This window comes from Eulemur rufifrons, chromosome 14 (genome assembly GCF_041146395.1).
Source record: "Eulemur rufifrons isolate Redbay chromosome 14, OSU_ERuf_1, whole genome shotgun sequence".
NCBI classification, from domain to species: Eukaryota; Metazoa; Chordata; class Mammalia; order Primates; family Lemuridae; genus Eulemur; species Eulemur rufifrons.
The window spans coordinates 21,918,539-21,939,517 of record NC_090996.1 but is presented as its reverse complement, the minus strand read 5'-3'; the positions used below and the strand labels follow the sequence as shown (position 1 = coordinate 21,939,517).

The window sequence follows — 20,979 nt, the reverse complement described above, 5'->3', positions numbered from 1 at the left end:
AAAAGTACTCTTTATTATAAATTCCATATAGTCAATTGATTTTCACAGTATACTTCACTGATTATTGTTGAAACTCTTGTATCCATAGCCAACCTATGGTTACACTTGATGAAGAGTGTAGTCTGACATAAATAAGATGAAAATGAGATATGTTAGAACTGGAACTTCATTTGCCACTGATGTGACCAACTTCTTTCCTGAATCGGATCGTAGTTTTAAATACTGGAGGAATATTTCTTTGATTTCCTGTGGTTGTCACAATAGAATGGCCACAGACTCGACCCGCTTGTAAGCTCTATCCTTTCTTAAGTTCAGGTAATTGACAGAACAATAAGTCAAACCCTGATTTGCAGCGTCATCTGCTTTCTGTGGGGTACGTGCTCCCACCACGGCCAATTTCAAGTTACCATGGTGACATCACTGAACACGGAGCTGGGGAGAGTGGGCAGTGGCACATCGTTATCTGGTGTTTCCGTCATACACACGCAGTGAGCGGTGGTTCTCAACCAGTTCTTAAGCAGGGATTTTGCCTTCTCCTTCCCCAGGGGACATTTAGCAAGGTCTGGAGACATTTGATTGTGATAAACAGTGAGGTGCTACTGGCATCTGGTGGGTAGAGATGGGGATTGTGTTAAACATCACACACAACATAAGACAGCCCTCCACAAAGTGTCTGGTCCAAATGTCTCTAGTGCCAAGGTTGAGCAACCCTGCAACAGACATAAATAAACTCAAGAACATAGATAATAGTAAAATGTAGTAAAAATAATGAGGAGGTGATGAGTTTTGAGTATTTATTGCCTTGGTTTTTTAATATAATTCATTTAATATAAGTCATCTCATAATTATGTTATCTCATAAGCATAATTTATGTGATATAATTTTTAATAATGGCCGTGTTTTACAACTGGCTTGCCAAATCCCTGAAAATTTAAGTCTGTTGCAAACCTGTGCAAGCCGACTCCGGCACACAGCTGCATTCAGCCTGTGCGAGCTTTTACCGCGGAGCCCGGCACAGAGAGGACAGCTCAGAAGTGTTTGAGGGCAGAATAAAAGAGTGCAGGGGACCAGGACCACGGGTGATCCCATCTCTCTGAGACTTTCGAACTCGCCTTGCAATCCCATGCTATTTACACCATCTGCGCCCCGCCCCAGCAACTTTGTAAAGGAATTAAGCAGCAAGCGCAGCTTCCTCATCTATAGGTGTTCCAAGGGCCTTTCTCTAGGGGACAGACTCTGGCAGCTTCCCCTAGCAGGAGTGTGGCTGCATAGAGCGGTGTGGGGTTAGGACACAGCAGGCAGGAAGGACGTGAGCTGTGTTCCGGCCAGGCTACAGCTTAGCAAGGAAAGTGATCACCACGTGCGCTGAGAGGCCACTGTGTGCTCTAGAAGCCCCTTTCCCACTTCCCCCAGCGCCCCCACTCTTTGGGCCTTTTTCTGTTGTCTTGCTAAGACATTCATTCATTCGGGTACCTGCATTTTGAGAACCTGGGCACTGTCTTAGGTTCTTATTCACAGCAGTGGGTAAGGCAGACAAGATCTCTGCGCTCATGGGGAAACCTTTTCAGATGGGTTAGGATGTAATACAGATAATAATTAACAAATAAAAACATTTCCAATAGAATTAAAAGTAGCTAACCTTTATTGAGCACTTGCACCAAGCATTGTTCTAAAGTGCAAGGGAGGAAAAAATATGATGGGGCATGTGATCAAGAGTGATGGGATAGGCCTCTTGTATTAGGACACAGGCTCTGGCTGCAGGGGAGCCTGGGAAATGTAGTCATTAGCTGGTCAGCCTTATGCCCAGTGAAGACATGGCGGGGGAGAATGAGAGTGGCTGGTGGGGGTAAGTGGTAGTCCCTGCCACACTTCTTGAAGCTTGAAGGTTAAGAAGAACATTATAAGCCACTATGAAAGTTTTGGATTTGTCTCTGAGCGAGGTAATAAGGCAATGGAGCAGTTTTAATAGAGTAACGTGACCTGACTTAGGTTTTAAGAGCATCTCTCCGGCTAAATGTTCTAGCCTGGAATCCTAGCACTTTGGAAGGTTCAGGCAGGAGGATCGTTTAAGGCCAGCCTGGGCAACATAGTGAGACCCTGTCTCTACTTTAAAAAAAAAAAAAAAAAAAAAAGTTAGCCGGGCATGATGGCACATGCCTATAGTCCCAGCTACTTGGGAGGCTGAGGCAGGAGGAACACTCGAGCCCAGGAGTTCGAGGCTGCAGTGAGCTATGATCCCACCACTGTATTTCAGCCTGGGTGACAGAGCAAGACCCCATCTCTAAAAAATAAAACAAAAGCATCTCTGTAGCTGCTGTGGAATGGTCCGCAGGGGACCAGAGTGGAGGCTGGAACTCTCCTACACTGCTGGGGAGAACGTGCAAAGGTTCAACCACTGTGGAAAACAGGCAGGCAGCTCCTCAAAAGGCTACACATAAAGGTACATGTGACCCAGCAATTCCACTCGTAGCTACGTACCCAAAAGAATAAGAACATACATCCACACAAAAACTTGTACACGAGTGTTCATAGCAGCATTATTCATAATAACTAAGAAGTGGAAACAACCTAAACGTCCATCATTGGATGAATGGATAAACAAAATGTGAGATGAGCACACAATGGACTACCATTTGATCATAAAAAGAAATGAAGTCCTGATGCATGCTACGACATAGATGAACCTTGAAGGGATCATGCTAAGTGAAAGAAGCCAGTCACAAAGGATCACATGTATGATTCCGTTTACAGGAAATGTCCAGAACAGGCAATCCATGGTGATGGCAGGTAGACTAGTCGTTGCCTAGCGCTGGGCAGGCTGGGGAGAGCAGGGGTGAGGGGAGATTGACAGTTGAAGGGTATGGAGTTTCTTGGATTGGTAGAAGTATTCTGGAATTGATCGTGATGATGGTTACACGGTTCTGCGAATATACTAAAAATGGCTGACATATACTTCTACAGCAGCCCAGCCCAGAGCTCTCAAAATAACTCAAGAAACGGGGAGGATTGACTAGTGAGATCTTGGCAGCCTCCTCTAACGCAAGCCTCATTTGCTTTGCTTTCTCCCTCTTTGGTTTGTATCAACAGGAGACAGAAGAGAATAAAACAAAAGGATTCGATTACTTACTGAAGGCAGCTGAAGCTGGCGACAGACAGTCCATGATCCTGGTGGCACGAGCTTTTGACAGCGGCCAGAACCTCAGCCCAGACAGGTACTGCGGCTGTCACTCAGGTGGAGCTGGTGGGAATCAGGGCTGCGGGCGGACGCTGCCTTCCAGCGTTAGGACAGACCCAGGTTCCAGTCTTGGTTCCCCATTACCAATCCAGTGACATTGGGCAAGTTATTTTACCTCCTTGGCCTCAGTTTCTTCGTTTTGCAAGCTGGGAGTAGTTATAGCATCCGTATCCTGGGGCTGTTGTGCAAGGAGTGAATGAGATGTTGCCCGTGACTCTCACGGTGCCCAGCATGTAAAGTGCGTGACACACGGCAGCCGTTCTAGCCAGTATATGCAAGAAAAAATCTGAGATATGCAGCGTCAAGGTCAGAGTGGTTGTCCCTAGGTGTTAGGATGATGGGTGATTTTAATTGGCTTTTCCTACTTTTATTTTTATTTGTATTATTTTTCACTTCTAAGAAGGAGCAGGTAGAAGGAGGCAAGCTCCAGGGTGAGATTTCCCCAATGGCTTCGAGACTCCTGAAGGTTGCGGCTCTGTAGGTGTCAACCCTTTTCATTTATCCTTCAGGCTGAGATGCCAGGACAGGTTCCTGCAGTGGACGGCCCAGTCATTTCAGGGAGTTGGCTTGGCCAGTAGAAGGTCCCAGAAGTCCAGGGGCAGAGGTTGTGTAGGGGCATTGAAGTTATCGTGGGATGCTTTGCTCACCGTCTCTGGTGCCCGTTGGAACTTGGCTACCCCCACCCCATCCTCAGGAGCATCCCGTGGCTTTCTAGAAGGGAGTGGGGTGGGCACCTTCATTGTCTAAACCTCCAGGATCAGAGCACCATGGCGGTTCCCTCCTCGCTGGTGTCAAGGTCTCAGCTCCCTCAGGGGTTTCAAAGTAAAGTCAGGACTGTGGCTCTATCATATCAAGCTCCCAGGGTCAAACACTTCTGGACACATGGCATCCTGCCTGTATTACATATCACGTAGCCCCAACATTTATCAGACACCTACCGTGTAACAGTAATGCTCCCTTATGTTTGGATAACACTTCATCCTGTGATCTTATTTCATCAAAAACAAACATCGGGTCTCCTACGTTGCTGTGGTCCCAGTGTCTAGCACAGAGCCTGGCTCAGCAGTTGTGTGAATGAATGAACCAACACATCTCTTTGACACAGACAGGGCAGGTATTTTTGGCCCCATTTTATGGATGACTAAACTGCAGTTCTAAGAAGTGAGGGGTCTTTGCCCCTGGTCAAATACCTGGGACACGGCAGGGTCAAAACTTAGGCCTTCTCATCCCTCAGCCAGTGTATATCTACTGACATGGAGGGGAAGTAATCAAAAAAAGACTTGACGTGATCGTATCAGGTCAAATGCCAGTGTATACGCATGGTGCCCATTGGGGAAGCACCGCATGCGTGGGGGTAGCTGGAGCTGGGCGTTGGATATTTGCATCTGTGATCCTTAAAAGTCTTTGCTAGGTGTGCTCCTGCCTTTTTCTACTTTTTATTTCTATTCAAGGTGATAGATTTTTTATTGATTTGTAAGAATTCTTTGCATATTAAGGCCATTATCCCTTTGGCATGTGTTTCTCTTTAAAAAGGTGTTTTTCAGAGATGGCTACCATAGATGGGGTGAGGACACAGGCATCACATAATGACTTTTGTTTATTGGGTTTGGGGACACACCTGTTTTTAGTATTTATATAGTTAAATCTATCAAGATTTTTTTTATAGCTTCTGCTGTAGTCTTTTTTTTTTTTTTTTTTTATTCTTCATCCTTATTCCAAGCAGGTCTAACCTCTTCCATTCTGGGAGTGTTAATTAAGGACCAGCTATGGGTAAGGCAGGGCCCAAATGTGCATTTAAGGGGTTTTGGCTCTCTGAAGTTGCCATCTAATAGGGAAAGGAAAAGATGTTGGAAATTCCAAGGCAGGGTGGGCACCGTATCACTGGGATAGTGTTGGTGGGGGTGGGCAGGGAGAGATTAGGCCCTTTCCCATATAATGTTTTCGGGACAATTCTGCTTTGCCCTTTAAGACGGGGGAGGGTCAGAGCAGAAAGGAGTGAAGTCATCTAGTCTAGTGACTTCCAGCCAGCTTTAAAACTCAAGTTTGTTGAGCATGCGACCAATAATTTTCAAATGATTTCCATTTTTTAATAAGATAAAATGGAGTCAAGGTTATCTCCTGAAAACCATCCCAGACAGTCACTGGTTTACATTTATTCATTCAGCAGATATTTGAGCCTGTGCTGCTTGCCAGGCCCTGGGAATTCTAACAGTTAACAAAACAGACTAAGGCCCCCGCCTTCTTGGGGCTTATATGCTAGTCAGGGGAGACCATAATAAACAAGTGAACAAGGAGAATTGAAGATTGCAATAACTGTTGTAAGAAACAGGGTGTTTGGGGACAGGGGGCTCTGAAGAGGTGCTTTGTGAGCTGAGTCTGGAGGGGTGAGAAGTGTCTTTGTTTTGTGCTGCTATAAAACAATACCTGAGACTGGGTAATTCATCATAAAGAGAAACTTACTGGCTCACAGTTCTGGAGGCTGGGAAGTCCAGCATCTGGCAAGGGCCTTCCTGCTTCACATGGTAGAAGGAGAAGAGGGTGACAGGGAAGGGAAGAGAGAGAAAAGTCGTAGGGGGCCAAGCTCACCCTTTGATGATGAACCCACTCCCCCGTAACAGCATGAAGCTGTTCACGAGAGCAGGGCCTTCACAGCCCAGTCAGCTCTCAGATGTCCCTCCTCCTAATACTGTCACTCTGGCAATCAAATCTCAACACGAGTTTTGGAAGGAACACACATCCAAACAGCAGCAAGGTGCCAGGTGTGGAAAGAATTAGGGGAAGAATGTTCCAAGGCGAGGGAACAGCAGTTGGAACGGCCAAGGAGCAGGCAGGAGCCGCACGTTTGGGGAATAGGAGGTGAACCTGTGAGCCTGGCGCAGAGGATGATGAGCAGGAGCCGGTAAGGAGGGCAGACCGGGTCAGATTAGGCCTCGGAGGGTGCTGTGGCCACGGAGAGAGGACAGTGCGTCGTTAGAGCTGTTGCTCCTGGAAGATTTCATGAGAACTACAGACCTTCTTATCTGGGTCTCGCTCTTTGCTCTTTCCTGATATACTGTAAACAGTTACTCACATGGGTTACACCCAAAGAAAAAGAGCCCACCGCCCTGTTGGCTCTGTATTCTGTGTTGTGTGGTTTGGCGGGAATCTGTGCATGCCCTTGGGGGTGCGGTGGCCATACGTGTGCTGCAGTGGGAGGAGGATGAGGGTAGGGGGACAGAGCTGGAAGAGGGGGGAGTCGGCTATTCCAGGGTAAGCTGTACGTTGTGCTGCAGGAGAGCAAGGGCTGGCCAGCGCAGGAGGGCAGAAAAGGGGGCTGAACGGTTGCTGTTAGCTCAGATGGCCCTGGAGGCCTCTGCGGAGGGTGTCCCGTGCACCCGTTCTTTACCCGATTCAGAGGGCAGCTCCGCCAGGACGCTGCTGATGCTAGCTCATAGGTGCTTTGGTGCAAACTAGAAAAATGGCTCCCTTCCTCAAGGCGCTCTACTTCCTTCTATCTCTTGGGAAATTGTTGTAATATACTGATTTTGTTAAGGAAAAGCTACTTGACTGCTCTCTTAATCAGTATATAAATCTACAATATGAAGGTGTCCCTGAGATGTGGTGGTCGTGGGTATGATGGGTTGTGAACCATAAGTGGTGGCCCTGCTGGGATCCCTGACTTCCCCTCCTGCTGAGTGGCCCTTCTCCCTTCCACTCCATTGCCATGGTAACCTCCCCTTTCCCTCTCATCTCCTGGCAAGATGCCAAGACTGGGTGGAGGCCCTGCACTGGTACAATGCTGCCCTGGAGAGGACAGATTGCGATGAGGGTGGCGAGTACGACGGGATGCAAGATGAGCCCCGGTACACGCTGCTGGCCAGGGAGGCCGAGATGCTGTTCACAGGCGGCTGCAGGCTGGAGAAGGACCCGCAGAGATCAGGTAGGGCCTGGCAGACCTGCCCCTGGGTGAGCCTCTTCCTTTATGGAGCTCATACGAAGATGAACATTTTTATTTTGATGGTTATATGTTAGGGTTTTGTGGGGGAGTTTTGCAATTTTAAAAATTGAGTTCAGATTTTCATAACCTAAAATTCACCATCTTGAAGTATATGGTCGAGTTTTTAGTATAGTCACAGTATTGTGCAATCATCACCACTATATAATTCCAGGACGTTTCCCTCACGCCAAAAAGAAACCCGGTACCAGTTAGCAGCCACTCCCAATTCCCCCCACCCCTATCCCTGCCAGCCTCTAGCCTACTTTCTGTCTCTGGATTTGCCTATTCTGGACATTTCATATAAATGGGATGATACAATATGAGGCCTTTTGTGTCTGGCTTTTTTCACTTAGAATAATGTTTTCAGGATTCATCTATATTGTGCATGTATCAGAACTCCTTTCCTTTTTATTGCCAAATAAGATTCCATTGTCTGGATATACCATATTTTGTTTATCTGTTCATCAGTTGATGGACAAGTTATATATTTTTTTCTGTTACATAATGTATTAGTTTGCTTGGGCTGCTATAGCAAAATACCATAGACTGAGTGGCTTAAACAACAAAAATTTATTTCTCACAGTTCTGGAGGCTGGGAAGTCCAAGATCAAGGTGCTGGCCAATTCAGTTTCCAGTTTTTAGACAGCGATCATCTCACTGTTTGCTCACAAGACCTTTCTTCTGGATGCAAGTGCAGAGAGAGAACATTCTTGCTGTCTCTTCTTTCTGTAAGGGCACCAGCCCTGTGTGATGACGGCCTCACCTTATGACCTCATTTAACTTTTGTTACCTTCTCACAGGCTGCTGTGGTTTGCATGTCTGCTCCAGAAGGCATGTTGAAATGTAATTGCCATAGTGATAGTATTAACAGGTGATTCAGCCATGAAGGCTCCACCCTGCTGAATGGATTATGTTCTCACCCCAGGAGTGGGTCAGTCATTGCGATAGTGGCTTTGTTGCAAAAGTGAATTTGGAGCCCCCTTGCTCACTTGTACTCACCCTCTCTGGCCCTTCTGCCTTCTGCCATGGGATGGTGCAGCATTAAGGCCTTCACCAGATGCTGTTGCCAGGCTCTTGGATTTCCCATCCTCCAGAACTGTGAGCCAAATTTCTGTTCATGAGCAATTACCCAGTCTGTGGTATTCTGGTATAGCCACACAAGACAGTCCAATACACAGGCCCTATCTCCAAATACAGTCTTATCATGCATTAGGGCCTCAACATTTGAATTTGTGCATCGGGGGGCCTGACAGGGGGAAGGGGGACACAGGCATTCAGTCCATAGTACATAATAAACTTACTAAATTCCTGATTTCACAAGTGTAGGATGAAGCTAAGTTTAAAAAGGTTTTTCTTTTTAAAGTTGTATAAAAAATTAGAAAATAATAATGCAAATCTATAATCTTATTTAAAATTTCTAAATCCATAAACATCTGAAAACCAAAAGTAGTTTTGTAACTTTTGCATGAATTCATAGAATTTGGTAGCAAAATCTGTCTTGAGCTGAGGTGAAGCTGTTTATAGTCTATTTCTTCCATTTTCATATATCCCCAGTTAGTTCTGCAGAAGTCCTCAGCCTGATTCCCATTGGCTCAAATTGAATCACCTGCGCATCCCTAAACCAATCACTGTGGTCATTGAGATGGCTTCCTCTGATTGGCCATGCTGAAGACTGGACCAATCTCTGGATGGTGGGGGGGGGGGCAGAGTGCTCTGATTGGTCAGGCTTGATTGCATGCCCACCCTTAAAGCACCACCCAGAACACCTGGCAGGAGGGAGAGGGCAAAAGGGGTAGTTTGGGTTCCTTAGGAAGCCTCAGGTGCACTCCCAGGGAGGAGTAGGGGACACTGGGCTGGCAAAAACAACAGGCAGATCACGACTTTGTGCCCCACTTTGCTCTCTTTCAGGGGACTTGTACACCCAGGCGGCAGAGGCAGCCATGGAGGCCATGAAGGGCCGGCTGGCCAACCAGTACTACCAGAAGGCAGAGGAGGCCTGGGCCCAGATGGAAGAGTGACCTGCCAGGAGGATCACTGCCAGCTAGTCCCAAGCCAAAGGGCTAGGAGAAAAAGAAAAAGAAAAAAAAAAAAAAAAGGACTTACTTAGTTTGGGGAAAGCATTTTTAGTGTGTTGTAAATCAACTTTTTTTTTTTTTTGTATTTCATTTTTTGACTCTCGAAAATGTCTTTGCTACTAGCAGAGACACTACAGCTGTCCCTTAGGGGGTCAGCATTTTTGGGGGAGTGGGGATTGAAAAAGCAGCCTAATGAACTGACATATCATTTTGAAGTTCTATTTTTATTTGTATTTCCTTTTTTTGTCACGAGATGTAAGAAAGTGCTTTTTGCCTTGGATGGCCAATGTTAGGGCTCCGCTCACCAGCCCTTTCAGGCTGGACTGAAATCTCAGGCCCCCAGAGCCCTGCGTTTTGTAAATCGGGAAGGGGAGTGTAGGGGCTGCACGCTAACTTCCCGGGGGATGCGTATTGTTGTGACTTAGCACGAAGCCTTCTTTCTTGAAGCATTTGGAAGCGTGTATGGCATTTTTCGGTGGATGTGAGGTTGTACAATACCTACACCCCCTTCGGCTCTAGGGAAGGGCTCGCTTACTGACTGTTTTCTAATCTTTTAGTTTACTTCCCTCCCATAATGCTACTGATTTTCTGGCCTACAGCCAAATTCCGTTTTTTAAGCATGCTTTCTATGGTGAGCTTTACAAAACAGGTTTGACTTTTGTATGCACACATCTACTACCTCCAACTCCTACGTCAGCTAGTGTGGAAGAGGGTGCACCTCAAAGCTTTTACATATAAGGACAGTGGCTTGGAATGTTGGAGCCTTTCCTCCAAGCTGACATGTACTCCGCATCTCAGTGGCAGCATCCACAACGTGACTGAAGTGTCCCTTGTACAGTGTTCCTCAACATGTTCTTAGCATCTGATGTTCCTGTGTAGAATCTGCTCCCCAAACCCCATCCTTGGCATTTTCTGCTTGAAGCTACGTTGGTTTTCTTGTAATTTGCAGCACGATGCTTTCAGCAGTAGCCTGTTGAGGTTTTATCTTAGATGTCTGAGAGTGAGAGGGCAAGAACTGTAAGCACTCATTAATTCTGGTAGTTTCCCTACGGCCAGGCTATGGTTATCTTAATTTAATGAGCTTTTCCTTTAAACAGAGTTTAGATTTCATGTTAGTATGATTTCATTTGGTGTTTCAAATAGCAAAGAAAGCAAACTTCTTTGATCGATCCCAAATGCTAAAGCAGCCTCTCTTTCTTTGTTTAAAAAGCAAAACATAGAAAAGCAGAGTATAACATACAAATTTTTTTTTTCTTTCTTTCTTTTTTTTTTTTTGAGACAGATTCTTACTCTGTTGCCCAGGCTAGAGAGCAGTGGCATGATCATAGCTCACTGCAGCCTCAAATTCCTGGGCTCAAGTGATCCTCCTGCATCAGCCTCCTGAGTAGCGGGGATTACAGGTGTGCACCACCATGCTTGGCTAATTCTAAAATTTTTTGTAAAGATGGAGTCTCACTATGTTGCCCAGGCTGGTCTCAAGCTCTTGACCTCAAGCGATCCTTCTGCCTCGGCCTCCCAAAGTGCTGGGATTATAGGCATGAGCCACTGTACCCAGTCAACCATTCTTATCTGTTCATTAAAACAGGTCCTTCAACGCTTTAGTGTTGAGTGCTGTGGAGTCATGAACCTGCGCAAGCATTAGGTTTCAAAGTCCAGAATGTACCCTTAAAGGAAAAATCAAGCGGAGTCTAAATTACCCTTGAAAAATCCCTTAGACCACCCATAAATGACAGCGTCCCTGGTTTTCTTCATATGGACTCATCACAGCCAGTTTTCCTTTAGAAGTTGGAACTGATCAGCCCTTTGATGTCTGTACCAGATCAGTAGTTGATTAAGATATGTGAGTGTGTGTTAAACCAGTGCATATAGTTAAGTTGCATATGATAAATGTAAGAAGGAACTTTGTTGTGACTTTTCAAAGTAATCAAGCCTCATATTATTCATGCTTTTTGTTGTTAATTCAGCCAGCCTCCTCTCTGAGATATTATTATGCAAATAATTTGTATTCCCATCTAATTTCTTAGTTATATGTCATCTCTTCTCTAGTAGGAATTGGCAAACTTTTTTGTAAAGGGCCAGATCGTAAAGATTTTAGGCTTTGCAGGCCACATGGCCTCTGTTGCAACTACTCAACAAAAACAGGGAGCCCTCTTGAGCTGTAGATTGTCAGCTCCTGCTCTGTTGACTGAGAGCTACTTTATTAAGTCCTGAGGGCAGGAGTTATCTTAACTTTGTGGCCTCCAGGGCTCAAAAACACAGTGCCTTGTCACAGAGTAGGCACTCAACAAGTGCGTGCATAGATGGAGAGTCAGCCCTAGTTGTTCCACTTACTTTTTGAGGCTCCGATTCCTCCAAGCAATTAACGATTCATTGTCTGGATTGGCTTGAACCATCAGCCCCACAATTCCATTCCCCACCCACGTGGCCTTAATGTCAGTAGTTGGTCTGCTCCTCTGGGAGGCTGAGATGGCCTGAATATAGGGTTAAGCAAATTGAGAGTAGAAAAGCAACCTGCAAGATGCTGAGATCCTTCCAAGCCAGCAGATGAACTTCACCTTCAAAACCATATTACGTGCCTTCTAAAGTTGGCTAGGGCATCATCATTTTCCACACATGCTGGGCATGCCAAAAACCAAAAACTCACCCAGGACACATTCAAGTGCAAGAAGCAGATGTAAGTCCAGGAGATTAGCAGAGCCGGTTCCTAATTATCATCTGGCACCCTCATTTCACTCACAGAGAACCCACGGTTCTGCCAGGTAGGCTATTTCACAGTGACGCTGCTAGCTAGGCGCACTACATTGGAGCTAGTGTTTGAGAGCTGCTATTAGCGGATCCTGGGAATAAAATTTAAACTGGAGTTTAATGACCCTTTCAGTTTTGCTGTAAGTAAGAGAGAAAGATAATAAGGAAATAAACAAAGAAATGCCAGGCTTTGTGGATATAAGAAGAGAAAAAGCTCCCAAACCCCAGTGCTTCTGAACATCCCTGTTCCTCCCCCTCGCCTGAGGCACTGTGGGAATTTATCATCAAATGCAACCTGGATGCACCAATCCAGAAAAACTGCTTTTGTGGCTGTTTTAGTGACTTTATTGCTTTTCATCCCAGCATGTTTGTCCGCAGACATGTTTTACGAATCAACAAATGTTTACACAAGTATATGCAGCTTGTTGGGGGGAGGGGAAGGAGATGAAATATGCATATCTCCACTTGGATTTTTTGCCCCTTTCTTGCATTTCTGGTCTCTGAGGTAACCACTGGACCCTACTCAAGGCAGATACTCAGTGGGACCCAGAGAAGTGGCCTGTGTTACAGATTTGTTTTGGCATATGTACTAACTTCCATTTTGTTTTTCCAAATAAAGTGGTTTCTTTCTTTCCTGTCTCGAATTCAAATGTCTCCCGGTAAAAGATGAAGTGAGGTAACTGGCTGGAGGCTGGGGTGAACCCTCCGAAAGGGGCAGCCGTCGTTGAGCTTCCAGTGATTGTCACTGTGGGACGTTTGGCCCAGTGCTGCCCCATTTTCCAGTTTTTCAAGAGCTGCTGAAAATTGGATTTTTTTAAACACATGGTCTGATTTTTAACATTTGTAATAAATTCTAATAATTTGTAAGGCTGTCCAGATTTGGCCCATGTGCTGTCAGTTTGCTTTAGGCAAAGTATGTGAACCTCCCATGTTTTGATTTGTTTGCCTGTAGAACATAAGGAATAATCTTGCCATTACAGGGTTATCATCAGCTTCAGAGAAAAGTGTTTTTTGATCCAAAACTCTTGATTACCAGTATGATCCTTTGATTTCAAGCTAACAGTTTTTTTTTTTTTTAGGAAATTCGAACAGTAGCCTAACTGTGCACAGTAGCTCAAACACACACATTTAGGTCCACTTGCTCCCAGATCCCCAGTACAATGACAGAAGGGGACTTTTTCCCATGGCATAAGCCCATGAGGATGAAGAGAGAGGAGTCAACCGCAATCAAGTTCTGGATGCTGGAATACAGATGGACTGCGACTGAATCAATGGACCCAGGAAGTCTGGATCCTAAGTCAGCAGTAGGGAAATCTGAGAAACAACCCAACTTTCATTGTCAAAGAACCCCCACAAGGCTGAGGAATTGGCATGAGGAACTTCTGGAAGGGTCAATGAAATGGGTCTGAAAATGGAGGATCATTTGAAAGACTGTTAGACCTTGTCATTAGACACGCTGTGCAGCCAGCCTGCTGTGTCTCTGTTCCCCTGCAGAGGCCTGGAACAGCAGGCACAGCAGAGAGGGAAGCTGCTCTTCTGCAAGGATGGGTAGGTGGGAGTTTCCATATTGGATGTAGAGGCCCTGCCAGCCTTTCCCCGCCTGTGCTCCCAGGCACTAGCAGCCTGATTTGGACCCTTCTGGCAGAAGGCAGATGATGGGAGAAACCCCTAGGGCATCTGACTAGCGTAGGATAAAAGACTTAAAGGTATCGCCCCATAATGAAACAGGCTGCCTTAGAAAGGCTTCAGCCACTAAGACCACCCATAGCCCCAGGACTTCCCGACCAACTTACTACAGCTCCATTCATAAACTTAAGCAGACAGCCAACAATCACCATGTAAGAGAAAAGCATTTAGTATGAAAAACATCAAAACAAACTATCAGAAGAACATATCTGAGAAGAAACAATATGCAGGCAGAAGAAAACTTAAAAAAACAGAAAAGCTGCCATGACTATCCTTAGATGAAATATGGCTTCCATGGAAAAAGAACAAGATGCAATTCTAAAATTCACACACCAGAAGAGCACTTGGGAGAACTAAAACTAGATACCTTGAATGGCTCATAAAAGGGAAAACCAATTTAGGACTGAGTTATACTTCTTTATAGTTAATATTGGTTAAATTTATTCCAGCGTGCAAATCATTTAGCCATAAACAAATACTTTTCAGTGAGGGTTTCCAAAGGGTTTGGTTTCTTTCCTTCTACCTTGACATACTTATCAGTATTTTAGATCACCAAAAGGAACTCATAAGTCTATTAGGACTGGGTTTGTTCTTTTATAAGCCATTTGAGGTTCCCAGTTGTTTTTCTGCATACATATATTTCTTCTTTCTGACTTCCTGTACAGTTTTAGTTTTCCCAATTAGAAATTGAATTAATTCCAAAGAATTAGAGATCTTACTACACAAAGTAGTTTCTATTGGAAAATAGAAGTGTAATAGTTTTAATTAAACCTCATTTTTTAAAAAAAAGTCTAGGAGCCTAACTCAGGCACTTGAGGAGGCGAGAACAGAGAAAATGGGGAGAAAATCTTAAAAAAAAAAAAAAAAAGAACATGTCTCAGAACTGAAGGAGATGTGTTTCCAGGGCAACAGGGCCCATGGAGGATCCAGCACAATGGAAGAAATCAGACATATACACTGAGATTCATCTCCATGAAATTTCAGAACATTGAGGACAAGGAGAAACTTCCCAGGGGGAAAGAACCAGTTTTGCACAAAGGATCGAGAATCGTCAGAGTGGCATCAGACAGGGCAACAGTGGCATTGGAAGTTAGAAGATGGGCCTGCTAAACTGCGGGGAAAATGCTTTGTAATCGAGAACCATATGCCCAAACTATTAATCAAGTCTAGTGGTAAAATGAAGACATGTTCAGACACATCAATTCTAAAAAAAGTAATCTCTCATGTAGCCCTTCTCAGAAGCAACTGGAGGATGTGCTCCAACAAAACAGGGCTGGTGGGGGAGACTAAAGAGAGATGCAGGGATCCAGCACAAACATGAGGTGAGGTCCCTGCGATCCTAACCCGACGGGCTTGCTGTGAAGCCAGCCCTGCCTGGACCCTGCCAGGAGAGAGACCTTCAAGAAGATGAAGTGTGCTGGCCGTGGTGGAGCGTACCTGTAATCCCAGCTACTTGAGAGGCTGAAGTGGGAGGCTCTCTGAGCCAAGGAGTTCAGAGTCCAGCCTGGGCAACATAGCAAGATCCCACCTCTAAAATTTTAAAAATTAAAAAAAAAAAAAGAATGAATACCTCATGTGTCTGTATTGCAAGGATGGACAGTTTGAGTTAAAGATGAATTCATAGAAATGAGGCAAATTTTTAAAAAGGCAATTATTAACTATAAAGCAAACAATATTTTTCCAGAAAAGGAAAATAGTCATAGCCAAGTGATGGCCAAGTTGTAAATAGCATTTTACCAATTGTTGCCCAAAGAGGCCGGTGCGGTAGTTTATACCTGTAATCCCAGCACTTTGGGAGGCTGAGGCAGGAGGATCACTTGAGGCCAGGAGTTTGAGAGCAGCCTGGGCAATACAGAAAGACTCCATCTTTACAAAATTTTAGCCAGGTGTGGTGGTGTGCACATGTAGTTCCAGCTACCGAGTTTGAGGTTACATTGAGCTATGATTGCACCTTTGCACTCCATCCTCGGTGACAGAGCAGATCCTGTCTCTAAAAAAAAGGTTTTTTTAATTTAAAAAATTATTGCTCAAAGAAATTATAATATGACTCTTTTAGGAGGGTGACAGTAAGGGGAGTGTTTATGTGAGTAAGGGAAGGGGTAGTTGGCGTTAAATCCTCATCTTCCATCATGGAAAAGAAATAGGAAATGCCCGAAACTGAAATGAAAGATGAGAAAAAGCACCAATTATAAGCATGTTGCTAGGATGTGTGGAGATAAGTTACACCAGTGGAATTTAAAAGAATCAGCTAAAAGCTGAAAATGGTTGCCTGGGTAGAGGGAGAGAGGAGGGACAGGTATACTGCTGCTAATTTTGATATTAATAAGAAGCCTTGTAGAATTGATACGTGCATATATAACTTCGATAAAATTGTCAAAATAAGAATTTAAAATATTTACTAAGTTAAAAATACAAAATTAAACTTGCTAAATTAAAAATTCATTATAGTAACTCATGGATTGAGCATCTACTACTGTATTTTAGTGAGTAAGAAACCTTCAATCTTAAGATATACCATTATTTTATGTATTAGTAAGAAAAAAACATTGGAAAGAAACTACATACCATTGATCATAAAACACAGGTCAATTTTTGAGATTCTAAAATTTAAAAAAAAAAAATGTCTTAGAAACAATGACAGAGGATATGTCAGATATGGGGTTGGCACATATGGTTGTCTCTAACCCTGCAACAAACCTGAGTGTTATTGTGACCATTTTACAGATAAGAAAACAGGCTTGCGGGCAGTGCCACAGTGAAAGCAACAGCAAAGGATGTTTTCACTGATCGAAAGGCAAGGTGGAGGTTGGAAGATCAATACTGATCTACCATGCTGATGAACCATTAGCACCTGCCGGGGAAACCAGGAGTGCGATTACAAAGCTGAAACTTACAGGAACGATCCGAAGGGCACCAGCAGTACGGAAGCCAGCCCCTTAATTTGACTCAACACAGGAAACCTCATCCAGACACAGGGCCACAGACAGGGCTGACAGATTGCTAGCCAGCTAGCATGTATTACAGTAGAACCAAGACTTTCAGCTCAGGTGTGTCTTGCCCTGGGCTTCATTGGTGGATCTTTGAGTGGCGGAGGGCGAAGAGGACCCCACGTTCCAGATTGCCAGGGAGAGTAGCAGGTCACGCCTGTTTCCAAGCTCTCCTTCCAAGGAAGCATTTGTTCCAGATAAAAGTTTCCAGGTCACCCTGTCGAGGTGAGTGTTCAATGGACTATTCTGCAAGAGCAGGTTCCTTTTCGGAAAGCCTGGGTGATCGGGTGGGTTCCTTTGTTGCAGGGAACAAAAATCAATACTGGCCGACTTTAGTCAGAAGCAATTTTCTGGAAGGAAGTAGCTTACAGAATGGAAGGTAAAACGGAAAGAATCAGGCTTTAGAAAGGGAGGTACCAGGGCAAGAGTGGAATTGTAGGAAGCAGTCGGCAAGGGACAGTCTGGAAGTTTCTTCATGGCTCTGCTATTGAGCTAAATCATTAGTATTTGGTATCCAGACTGACAGTCCCAGGAGAAAACATCTGATTGGCCTAATTTGCGTCTTGTGCCCGCCTCCTCAGTGTTGATTGACAGTTCCCCCAAAACCACAGGGGAGGAGTGTTTCCCCCAAAAGAAAATCCATGTTGGAACTAGAAAATGGGGGAATCGATGTTAAGGCAAGAACACGGATTCCCATCCAGAGGGTATTCCCACTGGGGAGGAAGAGGAGAAGGGCCCTAAATAGTAAAGCACAGTGTTAAAGAACACTTTTCAGATGGTTTTGTTACAAGCATACACCAAAATTTGATTACAATCTTGCTGCAAGCCTAAACACGCTGGGAGTTTAATTCAGAGATTGGTACTTGGTAGGGGCATTTTCAAAAAATTTGGTTTTTTTTATCACAGTATCACCTATATAGAGTAAATTGCACATTCTTAAGTATACAGCTTGATGAATTTTTACCTATGTATACATCCATGTACTAACAACCCAGTTCAAGATATAGAACATTTCCAGCACGGCAGACAGCTCTCTCGGGCCCCCTCCCAGGCAACACACACCGCACCACCCCAAACAAGGTGATCACTCTTCTGACCTCTGTCTTGGTGGAGACGTTTTATAGAAGAAGAGAATGATACTCATTGTTAGACAAGATAGAAAAGAAAAGAATGTTCCACTAAAGGCCACTGCACTCTTCACTGACAAATGACAGCCAACTGGGTGGGTAGAAAGCTAGATTCTCAGTAAAAATCTCACTGCTATTCAATTTTTTAAGAAAAATGCTTAAGCATTTTACCAGGAATGCCAATTTTTTACCAGAAACCTCAGAGCAGAGGTTTGAGGTCTCAGAGCAGGTTTGAGATCATTTTCCTTGTGGGGGGCAAGGGAGTAAAGAGTGGAGGGGACTCAGGCCTGAGCCCCCACACCCCTTCCCACTGCCCACAGCCTAGGACTTAGGATATGGAGACAGACACCCTGCACCTGACAGCCCTTACATTGGCAGTGGGGACCAAGTGGGCCACGCTGGATCTGTAGTGCTTGAGCTGGTTCTGATGCAACATTCTGCTTCTCCTGCTTGAGAATTTCACATCTGATTGTCACAGGGCTACTGTGGGCTGAACGACTATAAGAAATTTCCCAAAAGGTGGCCCAGGGCTCTGCTTTCCAGGTCCAGCCTGCAGGCTCCTTGTTATTTAAGCATCCTGGGCAGTGTGTGATGGTAGGGACAGGCCCCAATTGCTCCAGAATGTTCTGGCAGAAATATCTCTGGCTTCATCTGAGCCCTTGCCAGGCTCAGATTGGTTACAATTGACAGCTACAAGGTAGCACTCGCTTTAGCAGAAAGGGGGAATTTATGACACCAATAAAGGGGTGTGTCCAAGAATGGGAAGTCCACTGGGCCTTGGGAAGGGTCTTGAGCTGGGAGCCAGAAAACCATCAGGATTTCTCTATGACTCTGCTCTTCCTTACTCATTCTCTCTTTCTCTATGCACAGGCTCTCTCTGCCTCTCCAACTCATCTCACAGAGTATGGCCACCCCAAAGCTCCCTTTCTCCCTAGTTCCAGCCAGTCTCCGAGACTAATTCCAACACAGCACAGTTAAATTAACAAATTGATGCCTCATTACATCTCAGTTCAGAGTCTCAAGAAAGAATCTGATTGGTCCAACCTGAATCCTATGTCCACTGTAGAACCCTCTGGCCATAGCTGAGGGAGTTAGAGGCACACAGCACAAAAGTGGCTGCCAGGGACCCTCTCTGGGCTGGTCAGGCAATTCCTAGAAAAGTGGGACTGGGCAGAGATGCCAGCAATTATCCTTCACTATGGGGATATTTCCTATCGGAAAGCCCAGTACACAACTCACAAACAAATCAAGTCCCTCTTGGTACTAAAATACACTAGATCAATGTTCCTGTTGACATCAAGGGCTAGTCCTCATTTAGCTTTTTTTTTTTTTTGCCCAGGCTAGAGTGCCATGGCGTCAGCCTAGCTCACAGCAACCTCAAACTCCTGGGCTCAAGCAATCCTTCTGCCTAAGCCTCTGGAGTAACTGGGACTACAGGCACGTGCCACCATGCCCGGCTAATTTTTTCTATATATTTTTAGTTGTCCAGCCAATTTCTTTCTATTTTCTTAGTAGAGATGGGTTCTTGCTCTTGCTCAGGCTGGTCTCGAACTCCTGAGCTCAAAAGACGCGTTGGCCTCCCAGAGTGCTAGGATTACAGGCGTGAGCCACTGCACCCTGCCACTTAGCTATAAACTCTCCACATTGCCTGCTCTGTGTCCTCAGTAGATAGATGGCTGCTTCTCTATTTTTAAAAATTCCTTTAAAAGCAACAAACTCTCCTAGCACAATGAAATCTTTGCATGTCATTACTTGTGTTAAAGGTGGTTGGAGAGAAAAAAATGGGCTAAGGAGGGAATGAAGCAAGGGAGAGCTACATCATGCCCAAATATTAGGGGTGTGTACCAACTGGATATTAGCTGGAAACTTGAATCTTGTCTCTGAAACGTTTAATACAAATCAACGGGAAACCAGAATTCTGTTTACAAAAGTGTGATTTCTGTGGCTTGCTAGGGACACGTCTAGAGCATCACCAGCATTGGCAGGGTTGCTGCTTAATTTTTCCCCAAGGAGTGGACTCAGGAGCTTGTGTTGAGCTGAACTAATCGAGAAAGGAAGCCATGCAAATGAGAGAGGGAAAGAGAAATAGTAGACAGTGATAAAGGGGACAAAACCTCAGATGTGAGGGAGAGTTGAGATTTCTTACATCAATAAATGTGAAAAATCAAGTGAAGTGCTTTGTTTCCCGGAAATCTATAACTTAACCAAATGTGACTCAGGAAAAAGTAGAAAACCTAGGAAGAATTAGGGAAAAAGTCATCCAAGTCCATATAATTTGGTAATATTTAATAAAATGGAAAATATACATATGGCCCAGCACTTCCATTTTTGGTGTATGCCCTAGGGAAATATCCATAGACACGCATAAGGAATCACGTACAGGGATATTTCCTGCCATATAAATAGGAAAAGATTTATTTTATTAACAGTATTTAATATATTATATCAACAGTAATATTACGATATTAACAGTAATTAATTTAATTCCAGGTAGTGGGATTATGGATGATTATTTTTTCTTTGTACTTTTCCTGTATTTTAAAATATCTATTCATATATGAAATGTGGATAGATATTACAATATGTAGCCTGGTGGAAAAAAACAGCCAATTGCAGATCTATACTAATAGTATGATATTTATGTAAAAACCCATACACAATAAACACAAAATTCTTTTCTATGGCTATATATCTCCATGTGAATATATCCGTACATATCCATACAAATTCACAGCAAAAGATCTGGAAGGAAATATATTTGTTTTAGTCCGTTTTTGGTGTTTATAACGGAATATCTGAAACCGGGTGGTTTAAAAAGAAAAATAATTTATTTCTTACAATTATGGAAGTCCAAGACCAAGGGGGTGCATCTGGTGGGGGCCTTCTTACTGGTGGGGACCCTCTGCAGAGCCTCCGGGGCTGGGGGGGGAGGGGCAGGGTATCACATGGTGAGGGGGCTGAGCGTGCCAATGCTAGCTCAGATTTCTCTTATAAAGCCATCAGTTCCACTCCCATGGTAACCCATTAATCCATTAATCCACTAATCCATGAATGGATTAATCCATTCAAGAGCCTCATGATCTCAATCACCTCTTAAAGGCCCCACCTTTCGATACTGCCACATTGGGAATTAAGTTTCCATCACGTG

The 20,979-nt window shown here is 44.5% G+C and overlaps 1 protein-coding gene across 1 annotated transcript in view; it reads left to right on the top strand.

Annotated features, from left to right (window-relative positions):
- The window catches only part of EEF2K (eukaryotic elongation factor 2 kinase), a 56,646-nt gene extending 43,993 nt beyond the window's left edge, over positions 1 to 12,653 (top strand). Inside the window, exons 16-18 of the mRNA XM_069486833.1 lie at positions 3,088 to 3,212; positions 6,976 to 7,154; positions 9,120 to 12,653. Of these exons, the coding sequence (XP_069342934.1) occupies positions 3,088 to 3,212; positions 6,976 to 7,154; positions 9,120 to 9,229 (414 nt within the window). The 3' untranslated portion in view covers positions 9,230 to 12,653. The remainder of the gene's footprint in view (positions 1 to 3,087; positions 3,213 to 6,975; positions 7,155 to 9,119) is intronic.
- The last annotated feature ends 8,326 nt before the right edge of the window (positions 12,654 to 20,979 follow it).